The 20,604-nt window shown below is 41.5% G+C and overlaps 1 protein-coding gene across 5 annotated transcripts in view; it reads left to right on the top strand.

Moving 5' to 3' along the window:
- The window catches only part of SMOC1 (SPARC related modular calcium binding 1), a 153,891-nt gene that overhangs the window by 63,024 nt on the left and 70,263 nt on the right, over positions 1-20,604 (top strand). For all 5 annotated transcript variants that reach the window (XM_072338514.1, XM_072338513.1, XM_072338510.1 and 2 more), the window contains exons 2-3: positions 11,732-11,903; positions 18,158-18,270. In XM_072338514.1, coding sequence (XP_072194615.1) covers positions 11,834-11,903; positions 18,158-18,270 — 183 coding nt within the window. In that variant the 5' untranslated portion in view covers positions 11,732-11,833. The remainder of the gene's footprint in view (positions 1-11,731; positions 11,904-18,157; positions 18,271-20,604) is intronic.

A 20,604-nucleotide genomic window follows, 5' to 3' on the forward strand; every position in this document is an offset into this window, starting at 1 on the left:
TCATCAGAGCTGTGTGCAGGGGGAGAATCACTTCTATGATCCTGCTGGTAACACTGTTTCTGGTACAAGCCAGGATGCCATTAACACTCTTGGCTACCTGGGTAAACTGCTGACTTACATTCCAGGTCATCAGAAAAGATAATAAACAGGACAAGCCCCATTACTGACCCCTGGGGAATACCACTCGTGACCAGCTGCCAGCTGGATTTAGCTCCATTCACCACTGCTCACAGGGTCCAGCTTATCCAGCCTTTTTTTTTTTTACCTAGCAAAGGGTATACCTGTCTAAGCCTTGGGGTGCAAGATTTTCCTGGAGAAAATTGTGGGAGATAGTGTCAAAGGCTTTGCTAAAGTCTAGGTAGACTACATGAACAATCTTTACCTCATCAACCAGGCAGGTAACTCAATCATAGAAGGAGATCAGCTTGGTCAAGTGGGACCTAACTTTCACGAACCCATGTTGGCTGGGCCTGATCTCTTGGTTGTCCTGTGCATGCTATCTGATTTCCCTCATGATGGCCTGTAGTTCCCTAGATCCTCCATACAACCCTTCTTGTAGAAGGGAGTTATGTTGGCAAGCCTCCGGTCACTGGACAGTAAAAGTGATAAAATACAGCACCTTGCTCCCAGGCTTTCAAAAGGTATATAAACTCTGTTCTTAAATAGGATAGAAAACCTTGCACAGTAACAATTTTCCAGTTTGGAATGGCATTGCCTGGTGTGCAGTAAGCGGCAGTACAATAGCTATACTAATGTTTGATTTGTTTTTAATTTCTTCAAGCTTCTGATCAGTGCCTAACTTACTGCGGCAAGTCTGACGAGAGGGATGTGTAACTGTAAAGGAATCCTGTCTGCAGAAATTAACAAATATTTACTCATTGTGTACACTAACACATTTCTGAATGTTGTCTGCTGCTGACAGCAGATGATGGAATTAAAGCTAATGAGGATCCTTTGTTGTTTTTTTTTCTTGCCTTGCATAAGTGTTTTATCTTAGAACTGTCTCTTGTAGCTTTTTCAACTCCTGAAGCAGCTAGTACATCTTGTTCTGTTATGGGAAGTTTATTGTATGTTTAGATGGTCATATTAAGTAACTTCTTTGAGGTGAGAACAAATAATTAAATCTTCATACTGGCAGAATGAAGTTTGTGCCCTGAGCTTTCCACTCACAGCAAGTTCTTCCTTTTGTGGTCCAGAAAGACCTCAGCAATGGGGAAAGCTTCTCTTGCTACTGCCTGTGCTGTGCCAAGAAGCTTTGACTGACATTCCAAGGAATCATTGTCCACCACTGCTCATATAGAGCAGAGAGCTAAACTCTGCTGGTGGTTGCCCCCTACACAACTGAAGGAAGCATTTGGTTCAAATGTAGGAGGAAAGATGAGAAATATTGTAAACTCTGTAAAACACAATGCAAACAGAGCTGCAGAATGGAGAATCAGAACAATGACTCTTCCCCTTAGGGAGTTAGGGGAAAGGGTTTATTTTTTTTCTGACTTTTTACAGGAGTTTCAGTTCTGTTTCATACATCCTTTCCTGATTCTTTCCTTCTTGCTTTAAATTCCTGGCTGGCATATTTCTTTTCTTGGTAAACAGGACTATTTTATTGTGAATTTAAGCCCTGCCTTAGATGAATGCATCTGTTTATGTCAGTGTAGAATTCACTGAGATAGATTTGACACTTGAAGCAGTTAAGTGTTAAAAGGTGAAAGGCAGGAGCCTTACAATGACAGAAGCACCTTAGTGGAGGGCTGTTCTGAGGACTCTATGCTGATCTGCTAAAGCAAGAGTTAAGATTGCTGGAAGGTATGGACTTAAATGTTATCATTTGATTTGTAAAGCTGAGTGTCTGAAAGCAGCTCATTGACAGTCTGTAAGCCAAATAGTTGCCTGTGTGATTGGTCTGTGGATGTAACTACTGCAGTGCTTCATAGGAAGAGCAAAGAGGGCCTCATAGCTATTCGCTGAACAGTTAGTACCTTTGCTGAGAATGTATCTTTACTATTGTCTCTTAATCCATAGGCTAAAGGTCAAGGAATGAGACAGCCTCTAAGATACAAGGAGAAAAACTCTTTGAGAGCTCTGGAGCAAGGCTAGTTGTAAATGTGAGAAAAAATACTACTTTCATAGCGCTGACAAAATGAGCCGCTCTTTATTTAGAAAGAAAACATGATATTCTGTAATTAAGAAAGTGAATTTCCTCTTTCTTTTCTTCAGTTTCACTGTTTTTGATACTTTGGAGAAGAACTGGAGTAAATAGGGGCAACCTCCTTTATTACTCCATATAACTGGTGGGGTGAGAACCCACATGCAAAAGTAGACCTGTGGAAGGAGACATCAATATAGTTATCTTCTCAGTTTTGATGATAGTGAGTATATTGAATATAAAGACAAATGGAATGTATAGAACCACTTGAAACAGTCACCTTCCGCTGAGTTTGGTTCATCATGGCCTTTGGGTGATGTGAAGGTAAGCATGTAGATAACAAAAGTAAAATCTTTAATGTTCACAGTACCTTCTTTTTCAGTATCCCTCCCGTGCAATGGAATGCCAGACCTGGCATTTAGTTAATGTACCTCTACTGATGGGCAGCCAGCCCTCGCTGAGTTTTAAACTAATGAGCTCAGCTATTTCTAATATCTGCTTCTTGATTCTGCTGTTGGCAGCAGTAACAACAGCTATAATGAAGGCTGGGTGCCAACTTCGATTTGAATGCCTCTTTCAGTGTTATAGGAGAACTGATTTAAGAAGGACTGAAACTTGTAGGGCTATGGAGTTTTAATGGGTGGCATTTTCAATCCTGGAAAATCTACAAGAACAAAACTGTATTCTTATGGTAGCCTTGCATAATTGTATTTTCACTTGTGCTCAGCTCTAAAGATATGGCTATCAAGCTGTGCCTGTAAAACCGGTTAAGCCCCACTTCTTGTGTGATGATCTGCTAGCAGAGTAGAGCACTTTCAGGAACTGTAGTTCTCTATATACATCTGTCTTGTTTACATGATAACGTGTAGCACATATGGCTAGTCACTGAAGTGAGACTGAAGTGGATAGTGGCTGTTTTTCTTGTTTTGATAATTTGGGATATTTAGAAAGCTTATCAGCTGATTGGAAAACTCAATTTAGAATAGGTACCTTGCTCTCATATAGCAATAACACTGGGGAAGGAAAGGGAAAGTAGTTTAGTTTAGTGTGAGACTGCTTAAGAGAAAGATTTGAGTGACTTGATATCAGGTGATACAGACAAATTTTAAAGGATTTTTGGATTGGAAGAGAAATTGTTTGTAGCTAGCAGGCTACTGATGGAAACTTGGATTGCTTTTACTTCACACAGATAATTCATTTAAGGGTGCTTCAAAAAAACTTGGTTATAATCAGACATGCTTGCAGTTAATGTGCATCCTTACAGTACAGAACAGACATAGTGGAAACTTATTTGAAATAAAGAATCCTCTACTCTTTGAAACAAGTTTGGAACAAGGAAGAAGAGCTGCACTGTTGGGCACAACGCGGTGAAAAGTAATGTTGGGGAAATTCCCGTTAGTAGTTTTGAGACAAGTTCAAGGGAAGGTTCTCATACTTGTTCTTGAGCAGTAATAGGTCCCACAGAAGTTCTAACAGAAATATTGGGAAGGAAGTAAACATAGATGGAGAGGAGTACTATGGATTACACAGCTGGTTCTAATTAGGTGAACTTCTGTCTTCCTCAGCTTGCTTATTCTGTCCACAGTACTGCCAGCTCTTTCAAATGGTGAAGAAGGTATTCCTAGGGCTAGCTGTAGCCACATCTACTGGAAGGAGTACAATGGGGAAAATGGGCTCAGGAAAGTCTTTCTTCATAGCTACTTTCTGCACCTACATGGGACGGTTGATCACCAGAACTCTGCTGAATCTAAAGCTGAAATGAAGTTTGTTATATGGTGAAGGGTAAGAAAGCACGTACTTGAGTCTCCTACATGATTCAGGAGAGTGCAGCGGCAAGAGAGCTTGCTCCAGATCCTGAGGAATCTCTTCAGTGGTTTAAGGCACTTACACACTGTCCTGTGTAAGGACAGGGAGTGCTTTCCACAAAAATCTTGCTTGAGAAACTGCCCTCTGTTAAACTATACAACTTATATTACTTGTATTCTATACCCTATTAGAGTAGAATATTTAACTTCTCACCTTCTGGTGACAGCACGAAGTTATAATCCTGCTATACTTGCAGGGGAAAAGAACAACCTCAGCTATCATTATGACAACCTGAAGTAGGAGGTATGGCTCCTGCAAGGAGGCTAACTTGGCAGAAGTTGTACAGGATGATGTTTTGAAGGCTGTTTTTGTTTTTGAGATATGCAGAAGAAGACTCCTAAACCAGACAAATATAGATTATTAAACAATACAATTTATTAGAGACAACATTCTACCTTTAAGTCAATGGAAGATTTGCCATTGTTTCCTTTGGGACTAGAAATTCATTGCTTGACTATGCAAACATCTGGATTTTCTATCTGGTTCAACATTATATATAGTAGCACAGCTAATGAGAAGAAATAGTCCAAGTTAAACATACCTCCTCTTGTCAGTGTGTTTGACAAATTAAATTTAATCTCAAATTTGTTCTAGGCTTGCATGTCATCTTGGCTACAAGAATAATCTGCTTATGAGCGTGAGCTTTGACAGAAGCTGAAGTAATGTTATTTCAAAGGAATTAAATCAGATTCTACTTTAATATTGCCAAACTAGAAAAGTTTAGAAATCACGTTAGAATTATAAAATAAAAACTTCTGTTCGAGCTTTACGTTCTAGAGATTTTTTTTCCCTCTGTTCAGTTGATCAGCATACTGATCTGTGATCTAACTACTGATCTAATATGCTGCAACAGGCTAGATGTTTATCAAACTGAAGGAACTTTCATACACAAACCTGTATCACCTTTTGAAAAAATTCCATGGAAGAGGAAAGGATTATTTAAAAAGCTTAAGTGAACTTCTTTATGTTTTAGTAAGTGGTATTTTCCTTCCCACAAACGAACTTTAGTAAAGAGATTTTACTTAATGCATAAGCTTGCTCCTTGATAGCAAAGGAAACGCTTAAAAATTTACTTTCACACTGTAATGGCTTTTCCTTGTTTTGTTTCTGAAGATAAAACCAGACAAACAACAGAAACAAGAAAAACACACACGGCCACCCCCTGCAAAACAAAGAACCCAACAAACAGAAAAGCCCAGTAGAAGAGCTTTTCTGGGACTGGTCAAATTCTGAGGCTTTTCTACTCAACTGTTTGTTGTAGGTGAGACCTAGAAAGCTTCCTTGTCTCTAGTCCTTCATCTTCTACAAGCACAGTACAGCTTCTGCAACATATTTTCTTCACAAGCTGACTCCCCTGACCAAGGTATTATTTCCATAGCTAGAAGTCTTCTAGCAGATGAAGCACAATGCTTGAGCTCTTTCCTTCCTTGTGGGGGCTTGCACAGAATAAAAATTGAGGGAGAGGGTGAATGACTGCAAAACCAAGATTTCCAGCCTGTAAGGGGAAAGAACGATCTTTAATTGAACTCCTGCAAACACATAACAGAGTTTGCCTGCTTTGTGGTTTGATCACGTATGTTTGCCCAGCATTCACCATCCTCAAGCACACAGGCTGTGTGCTTTGAACCCATACTTGTTTGCACAGCTGGGGGCCTAGGGTTGAAACCTAAGTGGTGCTTTAACTTAGGCTAGAACCCTTTGCAGGTGGGATGATTCAAGGAATAAAAGTGCTGCAGTGCCCTTCTCTTAAGTCCTGCCTGTCTGAGGATGGAGCAGGGTTCTTTCAAAATTTGTTGGGAATGCTTTAAGTAGGGGCATGAAACTGAGGAAAAAGCATCCATTCAGAGACTGGAACTTATTAAGATGCAGATCATTGAGAAACTGGGGTTTAAAACTTTATCGGTCTGGGTGAAAGTGAAGTGCATATTTCCAGAGAGGGAATATGAAAATCAACTAATCCTCCTCTCCATCCCAATACACCACTGTTTTTGCAGGATGCTGCCTTTGAAAGTTCTTGCTTTTTTTTTTTTTCTGCTAGATAAGATCTGAGGCTGAAGACCCTGGTCAGCTACTGGGTGCTGTGTTGGCTCTGGCTGGCTGTCATCTACATTCGTGAGGGATACTGCAAACTGTGACGGTCCCATCCCTGCCAAAGTTTCAAAAGCTTTCAGGTTTTCTTTCTGCATTTCTAGAAGCCAAACGTTTTGAGCCTCTGGCTTAGAGCAGGGTCATTGACACCTTTGAGGGCTGCTAGGTTCCATGGCAGGAAACCTGGCTGAGATCCCAAACTTGTGGCTGGAGTTGAAGTTTTTGGGCCCTATAGGCAGCCTGCCATGGGGCTTAGAGTCTAGCCGTGATTAAAACAGGGACTTGGCTCCAGTTCTTCCTCCAGTATGGTTGGTTGCACCAGTTTGGAGCTTGAAACCAAGGCATAAATCTGTAAGGTTAAAACTAGGAAATGTGAAATGATGCTTTCCAACAACAACAAAAATGTCCAGAAGTTTATAGTCTCTTCTAATGTATAAAATGGTATGGTTTTCCTGGGGAATTCTCCCTGGGAAGGACTGGCTCATTTGTACTTAAGACTGGCCAGTCTGAGTGCTTAGACAAATGGGTGAGTGCACACCTAGATTGATCACTTTTTCCAAAGGTATATTCTAGAGGGTCTTTAAACTTGAAGTCTGCCAAAACTGGAATAGGGCACTGTGTATGCTGTTTCCTCTATCTCTTTACTCCTCATTAATTTAGGCAGCAGCCTGCACTACTGCTGTGAAACAAAGCTGCTAACCAGCTGAGGCACCTCTGGTTTGATCTGCAGTGGGCACTTGTCTTTTAGATTTGTTTATTAATAGACTCTGAGTTTCTCACGTTCCTGTCACTTGTGTCCCTTGCTCCCTCTTTTCCTTCAACCTTTGCTAAAGCGCTTTGCAATGCCGTGGCCATTTTTTGCCACCCCCATCACAAAGGGCTGTGCTGTTCTGTTTGTGCTTATAATGTACCCAGATGGTGAATAGAATGAGTGACCACCAAGCTCATTTTCACTTGTGGGGTCAGACCTTTCTCGGCTAAATAACACAAGTGTTCCCAGCTGCTGTGCAGCTGCAGGGAGTCTGCTTTCCTTCACAAGCATTAAAAACCCTTTAATCAGTGTTTGTTGTTTGTCAGCAGTGGTGTTGAGGTGTGGAGAAAAAGAACAGATATGCTTTGTTGGCAAAGTTAACTTTATTTTGACCTCTTATCTTTCCATTTTCTTTTCAAGTCTGAAGAAGCAGAAAGTAGTTTGGGAAGTGGTTTCTGCAAGCACCTGTGTAAATGTATTTGCTAAAGGAGGAGGTTTGTGTCCTCATACAGATACAGCATTTGACATAAAACGATGCTCTGAGAACTACAGTAAACTCTTTAGAGCAGGGACTCTCAAACTGATTGGTGTTGGAATGGTACAGGATCCTTTAATGTAAGCAAATACTTGCAAATAGAAGTATTGTTGTCTAATTCTAATGTTACTTACGCTAATTTTAGTATGGAGTCTATGTTTAACAAATACCATTTAAATATGGTCAACTACAATGTTTTCCTGGAAAATAGATTCTTTCAGCTAGTTTTTGTGGTTTTAGTCATTGCTGTTTGTTTTGGTTTTGCTTCTGCTTCTAATAATTCTTCTCCCTTGGAGGGAAAGGGAGGGGAGAAAAGGACTGATAAGCCCAGTGACACCCTCTCCAGTCCCATTTGTTTTGGATGTCATCTGTTCTGAAGGAAATGAGAACACAGGCATTGAGAAATGTCTTCAAGAAATCTCAGAGCTAAGATAATGACTTCCCTATTCTTTCTGGGCAAGGCTTTGGAATGGCTGGTGCTGTACGTTTTTTTTGTAGGGTTACTTTTTCCCTGAGTGCACAACTGCTTACATGGTGTGTGTGTCTGTGTGTGTACTGCACCCAGCACACCTCCACATGTGCTGATCATCCCGTTGTTTGCAAAGCCTGTTTGTGTGGGAGCCCCGAGGCTGTTAGGACTTTGATTCTAGCTTCAAGAGTTATAGGACCTGCTACGTGAAAAGTGCAGTGCCTGATCTCCTCTCTGAAGGGAGAGGAGATTTGTGGGGCTGCTGTAGTGATGCTGGTGGGGTTGGTGCCCAGGCCTTGTGGGCACCATGTCTGCCTTGCTCGTTGTCCTCCCTGTCTCGGCAATGCCTCCTGCCACAGCCAAGGGCTCTCTGTGAGCTGTGTGCTGCTTACTTGGAGCGGGGAGGAAGGGCTGGGAACAAGGAACTTGTGAATTGTAGTCCTAGCTGTGACAGTGATAGATTTGAGTGCTCTCCCATTTGTTCCCCACCCCAGGTGGGCACACATATTTCAGCATTCATCCAGTGTCTTTTCTGCTGTATGTTGCTGAGGCTGCTAACAAAGGAGCATTCTTGGAGAGGCAAAATGCTGGAAAGAAAACATTCTGATTTGGCTAGGAGGGGATGAGCACTGAAGATAACTGGTACCTTAAGTATTTGTGGAAGGGCTGTGTTGATGATTGCTTGTGCAACGTGAGCAGCTCTAGAAATGGTAAATAAAGAGTCGCCATTTTGTTATCTGAAAGCTGCCAAGCAGAGGTGAGGGCTCACAGCCATGGTGGAGCAGGTGTCCTGACAGGGGCGGGTTTGAGCCCCTCAGCAATGCCTGCAGGGGATGCAGCCTTGCTGGCAGTTTTAGCTGCTCATGTGGACCCTGATCAGACAGACACGAATCTGGATCCTTCTGGAAGTTAATGCAAACTTTACTATTAAAATCTAGTTGAACAAAACAAGCACCATCTTGTGCAGCTACGTAAACCATAAACTTTTTTGGCAAGGCAGGTGTGGCATCTTCAGTGCCTGGAAAGCACCTAACATGCTGTGTGGGCTCCCTGCTGTAATCCAAATTACAAATGCTAAAAAGGCTTTGATATATATATTTTTTTAGGTGGTTCTTGGCTTCATTTGGGTAGGCAAGAACTTCATAGAGACTGCATTGGGGCACTCTGCATGTTTCCTCAGGCCCTCGTAATTAATCAATGTCAAGCTGTTCCTTCCCATCCCTCTGTGAAGAGGCACCCGTGGAAAGCTGTTCCATAGCCCTAGTTTCAGCTCATTTGTATTGGCTGCCTGAGAGGGGTTTTGTACTCCTCATCCATGTCTTCTCTGGGAGCAGGGGCATTCCTGTCCCATAAGACCCTCAGTCAAGTATTGTGGTGCAGGCAGCAGGAGGCTTAGGTGAGTTTTCAATATGCTTGCATAAGGAGTTTGCAAAAGTGGCTTCATGCTGGTAGCTCAAGCCCTCAGAGTCATGATAAATGACAAACATGTCTATCCTTCTGAAGCAGAGTGGCTTCTGTCTTTAGCTGAATGCTTAACCACTGCATGTATACCTTGCTATGCTGTCAGGCACTTCTGCTTTTGAAGTCTGTTTGCATAAACAGCTGAAAGGCCTTGTAAGTCTTTCACGGTCTCTGACATTACACACTGGGAGGACGCTTCTGCATCCCCAGTCTGCTGCCTGTTGGTGTATGTTTACGGACACTGGGGATCTTTGCACCTCAGGAGCTACAGAAAGACACGGCTGTACCGGAGTAATTCCAAACTAACTTCTGGTAGACAAGAACTGGGCAAAAATCTGGTCCAGTTTTACAGTGTTTTTATAGTCTAGTCCAGGTCTCTATAAACCATTTAAAATTGCCTTCAGGTTTAGATTTTCCAGTTTCCCATTTGGAACAGGTGTTGCCAGGTTATAGAAAGCGTTGCAGAAAGGGAACAAAAACATTAAAAAACAAACAAACAACAAAAAAAAACTTTGCTGTTACAAATTTTGGCAAATCTCTGACAGATGAGAATTGAAATAAATAAATAAATAAATGTTTGCACCACCCAAGTTAAAACAAGTGCAGACCTTGCTTACTTTTCCCAGCTGTCAGATTTTAATAGGGTTCTTAGTAACGCGTGAGTCTTCAAAAGACCCGGCAGTATACAGCTAATATGTTTTCATATGAAAATATTCAGTTTCTCAATTGTTTTTCATCTTGCTTAATTGGGAGGGGGAACGAGAGCAAAGATTTTTTTATTTTTATTATTATTTTTTTTTAATGTCAAAAAACAAATTTCTGAGATGCACATTTCTGGAGTGGTTAAAAACCAGCCCAAAAGGCTTCAGGCAATGTTTTTTCAGCAGCTTTAACCTCAAAGCGTGGAGCAGACAGCTTTGTAGGCAACTGTAACACCAAGGTGATTATGGTAGTGACTCACACTTCCCTGTAAGGCATCCAGCTATCAACACACTTGGAGAGCGTGGCTTTGTGCATGCAAGCAGGGTGTCAGTCAGTGCCCACTTGCCAACCAGCTCCAAACTGCAGAGCTCTTAAGTGCTTTGACAGTGTGCTGGGATCGTGGTTTGTCTGAGAGCAGCTCAGGTTCCCTCAGGCTCGAGAGAGGTTTTAGAGATAGAGCTCGGGAAAGGGAAGTGCAAGACAGGTTTAACTTCCCATCCGTTTTCCTTGCTTAATCCTTATGGCACTCATTTAAAGTCTGCTGAAATCTTCCTGTGAGCTGATAGTTGGGTTTGGGTAGGAATTAAGGATCTGACTAATCTCACCACTAAGCGAGGCAGTGAAAAGAGCTGCTACTACACTGTCCTAATGAAACACTAGGCCAGTGATTATGGAAAGAGAAATAATAATGAAGGTCCTCGGGAAGGTAGCATGAATCTGGGAAAGAAACCTGGTATTGCTGCAGGCTGGTTGGATTGCAGCTGGGGGTATAATGGTAACCCATCACCAGTTGTTGGGCTGTGCAGGAAATAAGTGGATAGAAGGGGAAGGCTTGTCCTTATGTGCATTGTGGCTTTCACTGTCTCCAAAATTTAAGGCAGAAACTAGGCTGACTTCAGAGAAGGGAAACAGCAGTGATGTCATTTGGAGGACATCGAAGTGAGTACTTGGGATGTTGGGATTTCTGTGCTGAGATACTGATGAGAAAGGAGCGCCATATGCATGTAGAAAAATAGGTTGCATCTGCACTACATGCTTGGAAAGAAGAGGCATTCAGAAAGATGGCAAATTCAAATCTTCTGATGGAAAGTAGTTTTTCATCTAGTGTGCCGTTAGATTGTCAGCTGGTGACACTGGGAAGCAGCAAAAGGTGGCCTTGTGAGTGCACAGGTCTGTGCTGCTGCAGGAAGTATTTGCCAGTGATATAAGTAATGCTTTAGTAAACAAATAACTGGTGATATAAAGCTGGCCACATCCGTGGTTCATCCACAAGGGCCAATCTTGATAGGTTGTTTGGGTTCCTCCATCCTTGGTGATGAGTTTCTTGCACCTCTGACTAAAGTTGTCTCATACCAGATGCTGTTTGTGTCAGGGCACTGGGCAAACTGGTCTGATATGACTCAGTATTGCCCTTCCCGTGTGGGTTTTGTTTGGCTTTGCACATCTTGTGTTTTCAGAGGTGAGGCAGAGTGAGTAATGTTTCCCTTCTATTAAAGAAAATGGAATGGCAAAGACCCTTAAAAAAAATAAAAATGTATTTGTTTCATTTTAAGTTCCCTTCAGGAAAAGTCAGTTTTGGTAGGCAGTTCAAATTGCATTATAGACTACATTGCTATTGTCAGAAAAACAAAGTGTGCTGTGCTGTGTTTTGGGAAGCAAACAAAACTCATTTTTTCCTCCCACTCTCCCTCACTTGTTTTTTCTTGTTCTATTCAGTTTTTAATAAGCGACCGTGACAGAGACCCTCAGTGTAACCTGCATTGCTCCAGGTCCCAATCCAAACCACTCTGTGCCTCCGATGGCAGAACGTATGAGTCCATGTGTGACTACCAGCGAGCCAAGTGCCGGGAGCCAAGCCTGAGTGTGACACATCGTGGCCGGTGTAAAGGTAGGTGGATTTCAAACCTCTTTGAAGGGGGAAAATGGCAGTCCTACCTGCTGAGTACTTGCTTGAGTTTGTTACCATGCACTGAGAGTAAACTGATCGAAATAATGCATCAGTGTGAGCACAGGTATCTGAATCTGTATGTAGGATGTAGGAGTCAGGGGTAAGACCTAATGGAATTATCAAGGAAAGAAGTCAAAGGAGCCAGACACACCTCAGAAGAAGGCCCCAGATGTGTGTCCATGGAACAGAATGAGCTGACTTGTGGAAATGCAAAATCAGATCCTGGAAAGAGAATATTTTCCTTGCTACTGCACCGGAGAGAAACTGCAGTACCTTTGGTTGCGAGGAGTGTGGAGTGAGGAAGAATTTGCATGCAGATTAGATGATGTGCTAGCCTGAAAAAGGACCCTTTTGCTATTTCTGTACTGAGCTAAATAAGAAGACAGAATGCATGTAATGGCTTCAGCCATTACACCTTTGCTTAGAAGTGAGGATGTTGTCTTTCTCTCAGTTCAGCATTTCTTCTGCATAGCAAGTGCATAGTGCATAGCTGCCACTTTTTTATTTGAGGAATGTTGGTGTCTTGTCACACAAACGGTTTACTTCTGCAGTGAAGTGAAAAATCATCACGTGCATTTTCTCAGAGCACAATTGACTCATGGGGCAGATGGCACAGATGTTTTTAGCAATTGGTTAAAGTGACAGGAGAAACTCATTAGAATCCCCGTGGAAGGAGAAACAGGCATATGTTTAAGCCTGACTTACTTAGGAAAGCTTGTTTTCCCTGTTATAAAAATGTATTTTTAAAGCACTGTCAGAATTGTTTGCTCTAAACTGGAGATCTCTTTTCAATGTATTGACAAGCTTTATAGTTTAGGTGAATTGTCATCATGACCTCGAGTAGTGCTGTCATTTAAATGGTTGAAAAAGGCTCACTTCTATGATTTTTCTTAGCACTGCTGGGTTGTTTTATGGCAGCTTCTCTCCTACAGCAGAGTGGCTTAAGTAAAGAGAAAAGAAAACCCCAATTCCACACTGAAACTGGCACATAAACTGGCACTGTTCAGTCATTTAAAACGTAAGGTCTGTAATGTGGTACAGCTGTGTGCAAAAGTGTCTGTTTCTGGAAATGATGAAAATGCTGATTGCAAAACTGTACAGTCTATCATGACTGCAAGGGCTCCCAGGGAAATAACTAAGTTTGTTCTCTTAAGCAGAGGAGAAGTATACTTTTCCTTTTTGCACACTCAGACAATTGAAATGTTTAGCTGAAACTGCTTGTATTCTCCTTTCCCTTTTCCCATTATCCCATTTCACTTCCCAGCCACCTAATAATGTGACAGTGTTTGACAACTGCAAGTCTTACTTTTAACCCACTGTCTAACACTCCAGTGAACCTCTGGGAAGTAGAATAGCCTTTGTTCCTTCTGCATGACAAAGGTATTCTGCAGGGGAACTCCTGTAGAACTTGAGGGGATCCTGGAGAACATCCTGGTAGACTTTTTTCTTGTGAAATTAGCAGTCTTGTGCTTCCTTCTCATGGGAGGAAGTGGAAATCTGGTAAATAAAATAAGGAAAAGAGGAAGTGTATTGTCCTGGGCCCCAGAATACCTTCTGTTTCCAACTTCATGTCCTGGTAACTTGAACTGTGCTGTTCTAAGGCAAGAAGAATGGTTTCCATAGTGAGAACAGAACCTTTTGGAATCAGTTTCACTTTCTTCTCTATCAAGAAGCCTTTAAAGATGAAATCTCGTCATTTCTTTGGGAACTGCAACTTTTATTCAGTGAAATTCATCCAGTACTAAATCGTCCTAACGCCTTCCCAACCCTTACAGACACACAAGTCATGAAGGATTGAAAGTCAAGAGTAGCTTAAAATGATCAAACTCTGGCAACCATGACAAATGGAGCCTTGTTGATGAGATTTCAGAGAATCATTCCAGATGGCATAGCTATGAGTAAAATACACAGCAAAAAACATGTACCTGGATCTTTGGTCAGCTGGCATGGTAAGATCTTATGTTAAATAACAAAATTCTACAGGAATGGTGGACACATACTTGTTAAATGAGTCTTGTTGAGCTGTCAAGATTATACAGTGATTTTTTGGGTATATTGGATGTCTGTGTCTTAAGCACCTAAATTCAGTGTCAACTGGCAATTTGTAGGAAATTGTTTGCCCTGGTTAATTAAAAAAGGAGTTGGGTTGTATTCTTAAGGCTTCCCTTTGGATTCATAGCGTTTGGTTTTGAAAAGTGATGGTACAGAGCTTGTTCTACAATCATAAGTCTCTGTGTAGGATGAATATCTACACGTTACTGATGGCAATTGTAACAGAAGTCTTCAGCCTGTATTCCTGGGAGACCTTGGTGAATGCAACTATGGCTAGTGTGCTAGAAAAGGAAATCTCAATGTGACTAGTGATGTGTTGCTTGAAAGGTCCTTTTTCCTCTCCCTACTGTTCCCACTAGGAGAGAAAAAAAATTCTTCTTTTTTCTGTCCATTTACTAGATTCGTGTATTTCATCTTTGAACTTTCTTATTTCTATTGAAATGACAGAAAAAAAAATAAGTCCCTCTTTCTCAAAATCTGGTATTTTCAATCCTTTTTCACATTTTGGTGTGTTTTTAGCTGTGTTCTGAATAAGGTAGGGAGCAGCAGTGGTGTCTGGGTATCAAAGATGCAGCAAAATATGTCAGCATGGGAGGAAACAAGACTGCAGGACTTTAGAAGTGAAATGGAAAACAATGGGGAGTGTGGAGAATGATTGACGCCATGTGAGACAGATGAGCACTTTTTGTAACTGGCTCAGCTCCCATTTTTGCCTATTTCGTGTAAAGACACGGATCATTGGCTGGAGAAAACGGGTATGAATCTGCTGATTTCGGAATAGCTGGACTGTCTCGTGTCTGATGGGGGTCTGGCTTGTAGTGAGATGGTTACCTAATGCAGCTGTTAATAGTTCAAAAGCTGTTTGGATCAATTTTTGCCCCTTAGGCTTTTGATAAAAACAAAACTAAATAGCTAGATTTTTGTGGTTACGTAGTATAGATTTGCTGCTAGCATTCTGTAGATGCCCAAAGATGTTTTGCTTTGCATTATTAGGATACCTTTAGTCTTCATACCGTGATGCTGTGTGGTGTCAAAACTGCCTCTACCTGTTGAAGAGAGGATGCTGGAATTCTTGGGACCTATCCAGGACAGCACTGTGTATATTATGAGGGACATGGTGGTCTTGTTTGAATGAACTATTCATGGATAAGATCAGCCATGGTAACTAGCCAACTTCATTGCAAAATCCAAAATTATGTGCACCTGTAGTCTGCAGATTAGGCCCCAGATGTCAGAAACATCACGTGTAGTTCAGTCTCCTGGTTGCCAGCTACCAGCCTGAGAATGTATTTTCTTTAAAAGGCAGATTTCTGAGCTGCAGTGAAACTGTCTTAATTTTGAAGGCATGTAAAGTAAAATTATTAAACAGCTTGGCTTTTGGAAAAGTCATCCTGTTTTTTTTTTCACCTTACTTATGGAAGAGGAGAAGGTCGTCTTTAGTCTATCTGGGATGTAAAACTAGAATACAGTAATGGCATTCTGTTTTGTAAGCTTGGTGTTTGATAATTCTGAGAGCATTTTTAAGAAAAGAGAAGAAAAAGTGTGTTTTATATTTCGGGTGAGCCTGTTGGCAGCTACTTTTTAATGCTTGGCACCTATGTAATATTTTATGTTTTCTAATTAATAAAGCAAAAATAGCAAGCTGAAGTAATCCCACTGAAATCACATGTTGTTGCAAACATTACAAAAATACCAGCCTGTGGAGTGCAGAAGAGAAGGATTGACGGTCCTTTTTAAAAACAAAATGGGTAAATGTTGATATTAAAGGCACGGTTGTTACTGGAACTGAACTGTGAAACAACAGACAAAAAAAAGATAGCTGCATGCGTGCACCTCTTCTGCTTGTGCAACTGAGATGATTATTCCAAGTCAGGACTTTAAGAGGTCTGGCACGACCCCTGGAAATCAATGAGGGAGGATGGGAGAAATAACTGGTGCTGAGTGTTTGTGAAGAGGAAAATATTTGCCATCTTCTCTATGCTTCTTCAGCAGCAATTTCTGAAATGGTGCCTCTTGATCAAAAGGTTGAATTGTGAAAGAGGATGTTGCAACAGTGATGAGCTCTTAAAACTCTTTGTTGTGGCGGTGTGCTACACAATGCGATCAGCTGTGTGAAAGAAGAGTTTGCTCTGTAAAGACCTGTTAAAATTGCTAGGAAAGGTAGAGCCACTTCAGTGTACCACATTTATGCCATCTTCTCCTTATGGTGAGGGTTTGGTTTTGTGTGCATCAGGTGAACTGAAAAAGGATTGGAGATGACTGTCTTCTGCTTGGACTCCGAGCATGTTCATGCTAGAAGGGTACCACAAAAGTCTTGTTCCTACCATCATGGTGAAGCATCCAGCTTCAGTTATGTAGGTGCTGCTGTGTATAAGGGTTAAGTACACCAGCACTGATGCAATTGCTATGTGAAAGTGCTTTACATTACTTTTTTGTAATAATGCCCTATGTCATGCCAAGCAAGATTAGGCTCTTGGGCTTGAACAGGAGATCTGCAGGTGATGGTTAGGTATTCTGGTTAACAGCATTGCTGGTGTTTCTTTTCTAGCAGAAGTAACTAGCATGTAGCTTGTAAACCTGTCCTCCAGTGGAGGTGTGCAAACAGAGTCTGACCGTCTGGTCACTTTTGCATCCAAAATTTGAAATTCCAGCCTTATATCAAGGCTAACTTAATCATCAAACAAACAAAATAAAACCTATTAGTGCTTCTTGAAATTTGGTTTAAATTTAAGATAGTCTTTATACTCTGTCATAATTTCAGTCTTTTTCTGAGTTGGTCTTGGGTCCACCTGAGATCAAAAGCCCGCTTGCTGAGGGCATTGTGCGAACCACCCCTAAACAAATTACAGTGTAAACATGGGAGTTACATGGGATCAATGGGGATACAAGGTCATGGGGAAGTGAGGCCTCTGTTGGACAGTGGTAAAACTCATGCAGAACTTCTTGCTTTGTAAACTAGTGCTAAAGCTACAGGTGTCTGTACTGAATAGTTTGCTGCAAATAATGATCTTTTTCTAAACAGAAAAGGTCTGATTTCCATAATTTCATAAGGCTTCTAAATTACTTACTGGGGACTGTTAATGTGATATGTTTAAAATGAAATTATGTAGACAGTGTTAGCAAACCTGAATCTTAGTCTCTTGAGTCGTCAGTTGTATGAAGTTCTCATCTTGAATGCTTCTTTTACACTGAAAATCTTTCAGTCTGTGGATTCCTGTGAAAAGGAAGGAGGTGCTGGTCCCTATGTCAAACCTGTAGAAGCAGATGTTTGCTGTTTTCCTCCTTTACAGACTGAACAGCAGTACTGTTAAACATTGTGCTTTTGAATGTAAACACAGAGTCAATCTATATCTCTATGGGACAGAATTCTCCTCTGACCCATCAGTCAGTCTTATCTGGGCCTACATTCTGTGAATGTGCACTAGAGGTGGGAAGGGGTTAAGGTCATGCTATATGCAGCCATCAGCTGAAATAAGTGCAGAACTTAATTCTTAACCCCTTCGAGCTCAGCTTTCAGAGGAGCATTTCTTCTCGGTGGCAGAGTAGCTGGGATGAAGAGGTGTAATGCATACCTAGCTATATGCTGTGGGACTAGAGGTAGAAGATGGGTTTTGGTAAACCGCAGGCAGTGACACATCTACCTTGTCTGAACAACATGAAGGTGAAAGCTTAGCTGGCTGACTGGTTATTTTGGCATCTAATTGGGAGAACTGCTCAAAGAACTTTTGCTGGGGCCATTCCTGCTTTATATTGTTCACTTCTCAGCCTAAGTTATTTGGCTTATGCTCAGTTAGAGGCTGTTAACAGTAGAACAAACACAGCTTCCTCCAGAAGTTGTGTGAAAGTTCCTTTCACTATGTAAATATTGTGCATGGAAGAAGTCTTAAATGTGGAGGACTATAAATGTCATTGCCAAGAGGAATTAGGCAGCTCTTCATTAATTGTTTCAAAGTTTGACATTACAGATTTGTCTTTGGGAGTCATCACTAACTCTGTAGCTGCCTTTTTAACCTTCAGGTAATGGTTGTTGATGCCTTTTTTTTCCTTCTCAGCTGTATTGTGCATCTGGTAGCTATGAAGAATCCAAATGTTTATTTGCAATCTAAGTGGGGTTTGCTGCTTCTTTTTTTTCTTTTTTGTAGATGCTGGACAAAGCAAGTGTCGATTAGAGAGAGCTCAAGCACTGGAACAGGCAAAGAAGCCCCAGGAAGCAGTCTTCATCCCAGAATGCAATGAGGATGGGTCATTCACACAGGTAAAAGTTGTCATTGTTTTCCTTCAGGCAGACTCTTAGTGACTGCAAGGGATTTCCTATTAAGGTGTGAGCCAAGTGAAGATGGCAATGTGGGTACACAGCCTGTTTACTAAGGTAAAGGTGCTGAAAGCTGAGGACTAGTTTAACCAGTAGGAAACATTGATTCAGTCACCATCTGTACCTTAACACACACACATATGCGATGGCATCTGTCTCCAGTGTAGCACAGAAGCAAATCTATGCTGAAAGTTGCAGGGGAGTCCAAGTTTTCTCTGAAGATGAGCTGAAAAGTGCATTTTGACTCATGCAGAACAGGGTGAGCCAAGCTCACTCTTCTTTTACCTGTGCTTCATCTATCTCAGCATTAGAGTGGTCTACTGAGCTTCTTCCCTCTGTATGGCACTTGTTATTGACACACTCTTGCTTCTTATTCTTTGCCTTATTGTGGCTTGAGGGTCTAGAAAAGAAGTGATGAGAACTGTTTAGGGTTTCTGACTCTTAAGTGGTTACTTGCTGAAACTAAGTGATGTGCTGGGTTAGTAGACTGTTTCATAATGTTGCTTCTCTTGAGAAGCAGTTATCCCAAGCAGGGATAGCAGGGGAGGCTCACTGTTTGTTGGCCTTTAATTTTGGTATAAAATCAGTAGTCAATTTTGATCACTGAAAATCTTTCACAAGTAGTTCAACTGGGAGAGGTCCTGCAGGCTCCCAGAGGAGCTGGAATAGTTGTGGTAAATGGTAAGCACTCTTGAAGGAAATTTGGAGAGGAAGAGTGGTCTGCTAATCATAAAATGGTTTGGGTTGGAAGGGACCTGAAGGATCATCTAGATACCTTTCACTAGATTGGGTTGCTCAAAGCCCCATCCAGCCTCGCCTTGAACACTTCTATAGATGGGACATTGCCAAGGCAGGGTAGAAATGTGCAGTGTTATTTGGCTCTGTTACCACTGGCATGTTGAGTAATGTTCTAGTGCTGACTGAACTGGATGTTAAAAATGCTTCATGTGCTGTTTCGTGGAGGATAGGAGACATAAGATGTTTGCTCACTGTGGCAGATCTCAAAAAACCCAAATTCTGCATCCTGGGTGGCTTTGTGAACTTGGATAAATCATGCAACATTTTGTTATAGCATCTCTATGTCTAGCACTGTTCTAGATATCTTGCGTCTCTGAGAAATCCAAGGATTTGGTAGTTGTTGTTTGCAAAGTCTTTGGAGGGTTTAAAAAAACCCAACAAAATAAAATCAATATTGGCTTCAAAAAGATGAGAAGCTCAGAAGGCTTTGGGGCTGGTTCAAACACTTTGCGATGCCTGGGGAAAAAGGAGAGGAAAGATTTTTTCATGATAACCCACGAAAAGTCTGTATTCCCTCTCAGCTTTACCCTCCCATTATCTGTTGCGTGGGAGTGGTTTTGTTTTGTTGTTGGGTTTTTTTGGTTGTTTTTTTCTTTTTTTTCATGGTAAAGTGGGGAAAGTTTTATCCATCATGCCAACTCTGCATACTTCTTTGGAGCAGTGTCATATCGATGTGCAGCATGGAGCATCTCAGGAAGATGGGAGTAAGAGATGTGGCTGCAGTTTCTTAAAATCTAACTACGGCCTCAACCAATTGTTGAAATTGGATTTTGTGCAGAGTTGCTCAGGTTATGTTGGCACTGAAATGGAATACTTATAAAAACCTAGCATAGCAGCCAACTAATTGTTGCGTGTTGAACTTCATAGTTCAAGAAGAAAGGGGTAGGGAAAGCTGACTTGTCAGTGTTTGTCAGCTGTCCGTCAGCCTCTTGGAGATTAAAGTAGGGAGTGCAGGTGAATCTTAATAAGCAAGAATGAGGGCAAAGTTGATAAAGCTTTATTTTAGACAGGCTTAGCCGGTAGTTGAGTGCTGGCATCTGGGCCGTGGAGCAGTTATTGGGCCTCTTTTCTGCACATTCCCTGGCCGGTGTGGTTTGCCAGTGTTCTCAGTGGAGGAGCAGCATGAAACTGCTTAGAAAAAGTTGTATATTCTGATCTGATGGCCAAGTGATGTTTCACATTCTTCCTTTATTTAGTTCTATCTGCTGTGAACGTGAAAATTCTTTTGTTTTACCTGGCATGCGGAGGAAAGCCCGTGATCCTTTTGCAACTGGCATTAACTGAAATTCATATCATTCCTTGGATCTTAACGCCCTGTGTTCCACATACCTCAGCAGCAAGCTTCATCGGTGGTATTGCAACATTTAAGGTCGTTGTCCCTGCCGAAGATGTGAATGAAAAACAATGGCCGAGGAAGCAAACTGGTTTCAATCTGCATTTCAGTCAAACATTTTAGCTTCTGGTTCAAATTAATTTAAC

Source organism: Excalfactoria chinensis, chromosome 5 (genome assembly GCF_039878825.1).
Source record: "Excalfactoria chinensis isolate bCotChi1 chromosome 5, bCotChi1.hap2, whole genome shotgun sequence".
NCBI lineage: Eukaryota > Metazoa > Chordata > Aves > Galliformes > Phasianidae > Excalfactoria > Excalfactoria chinensis.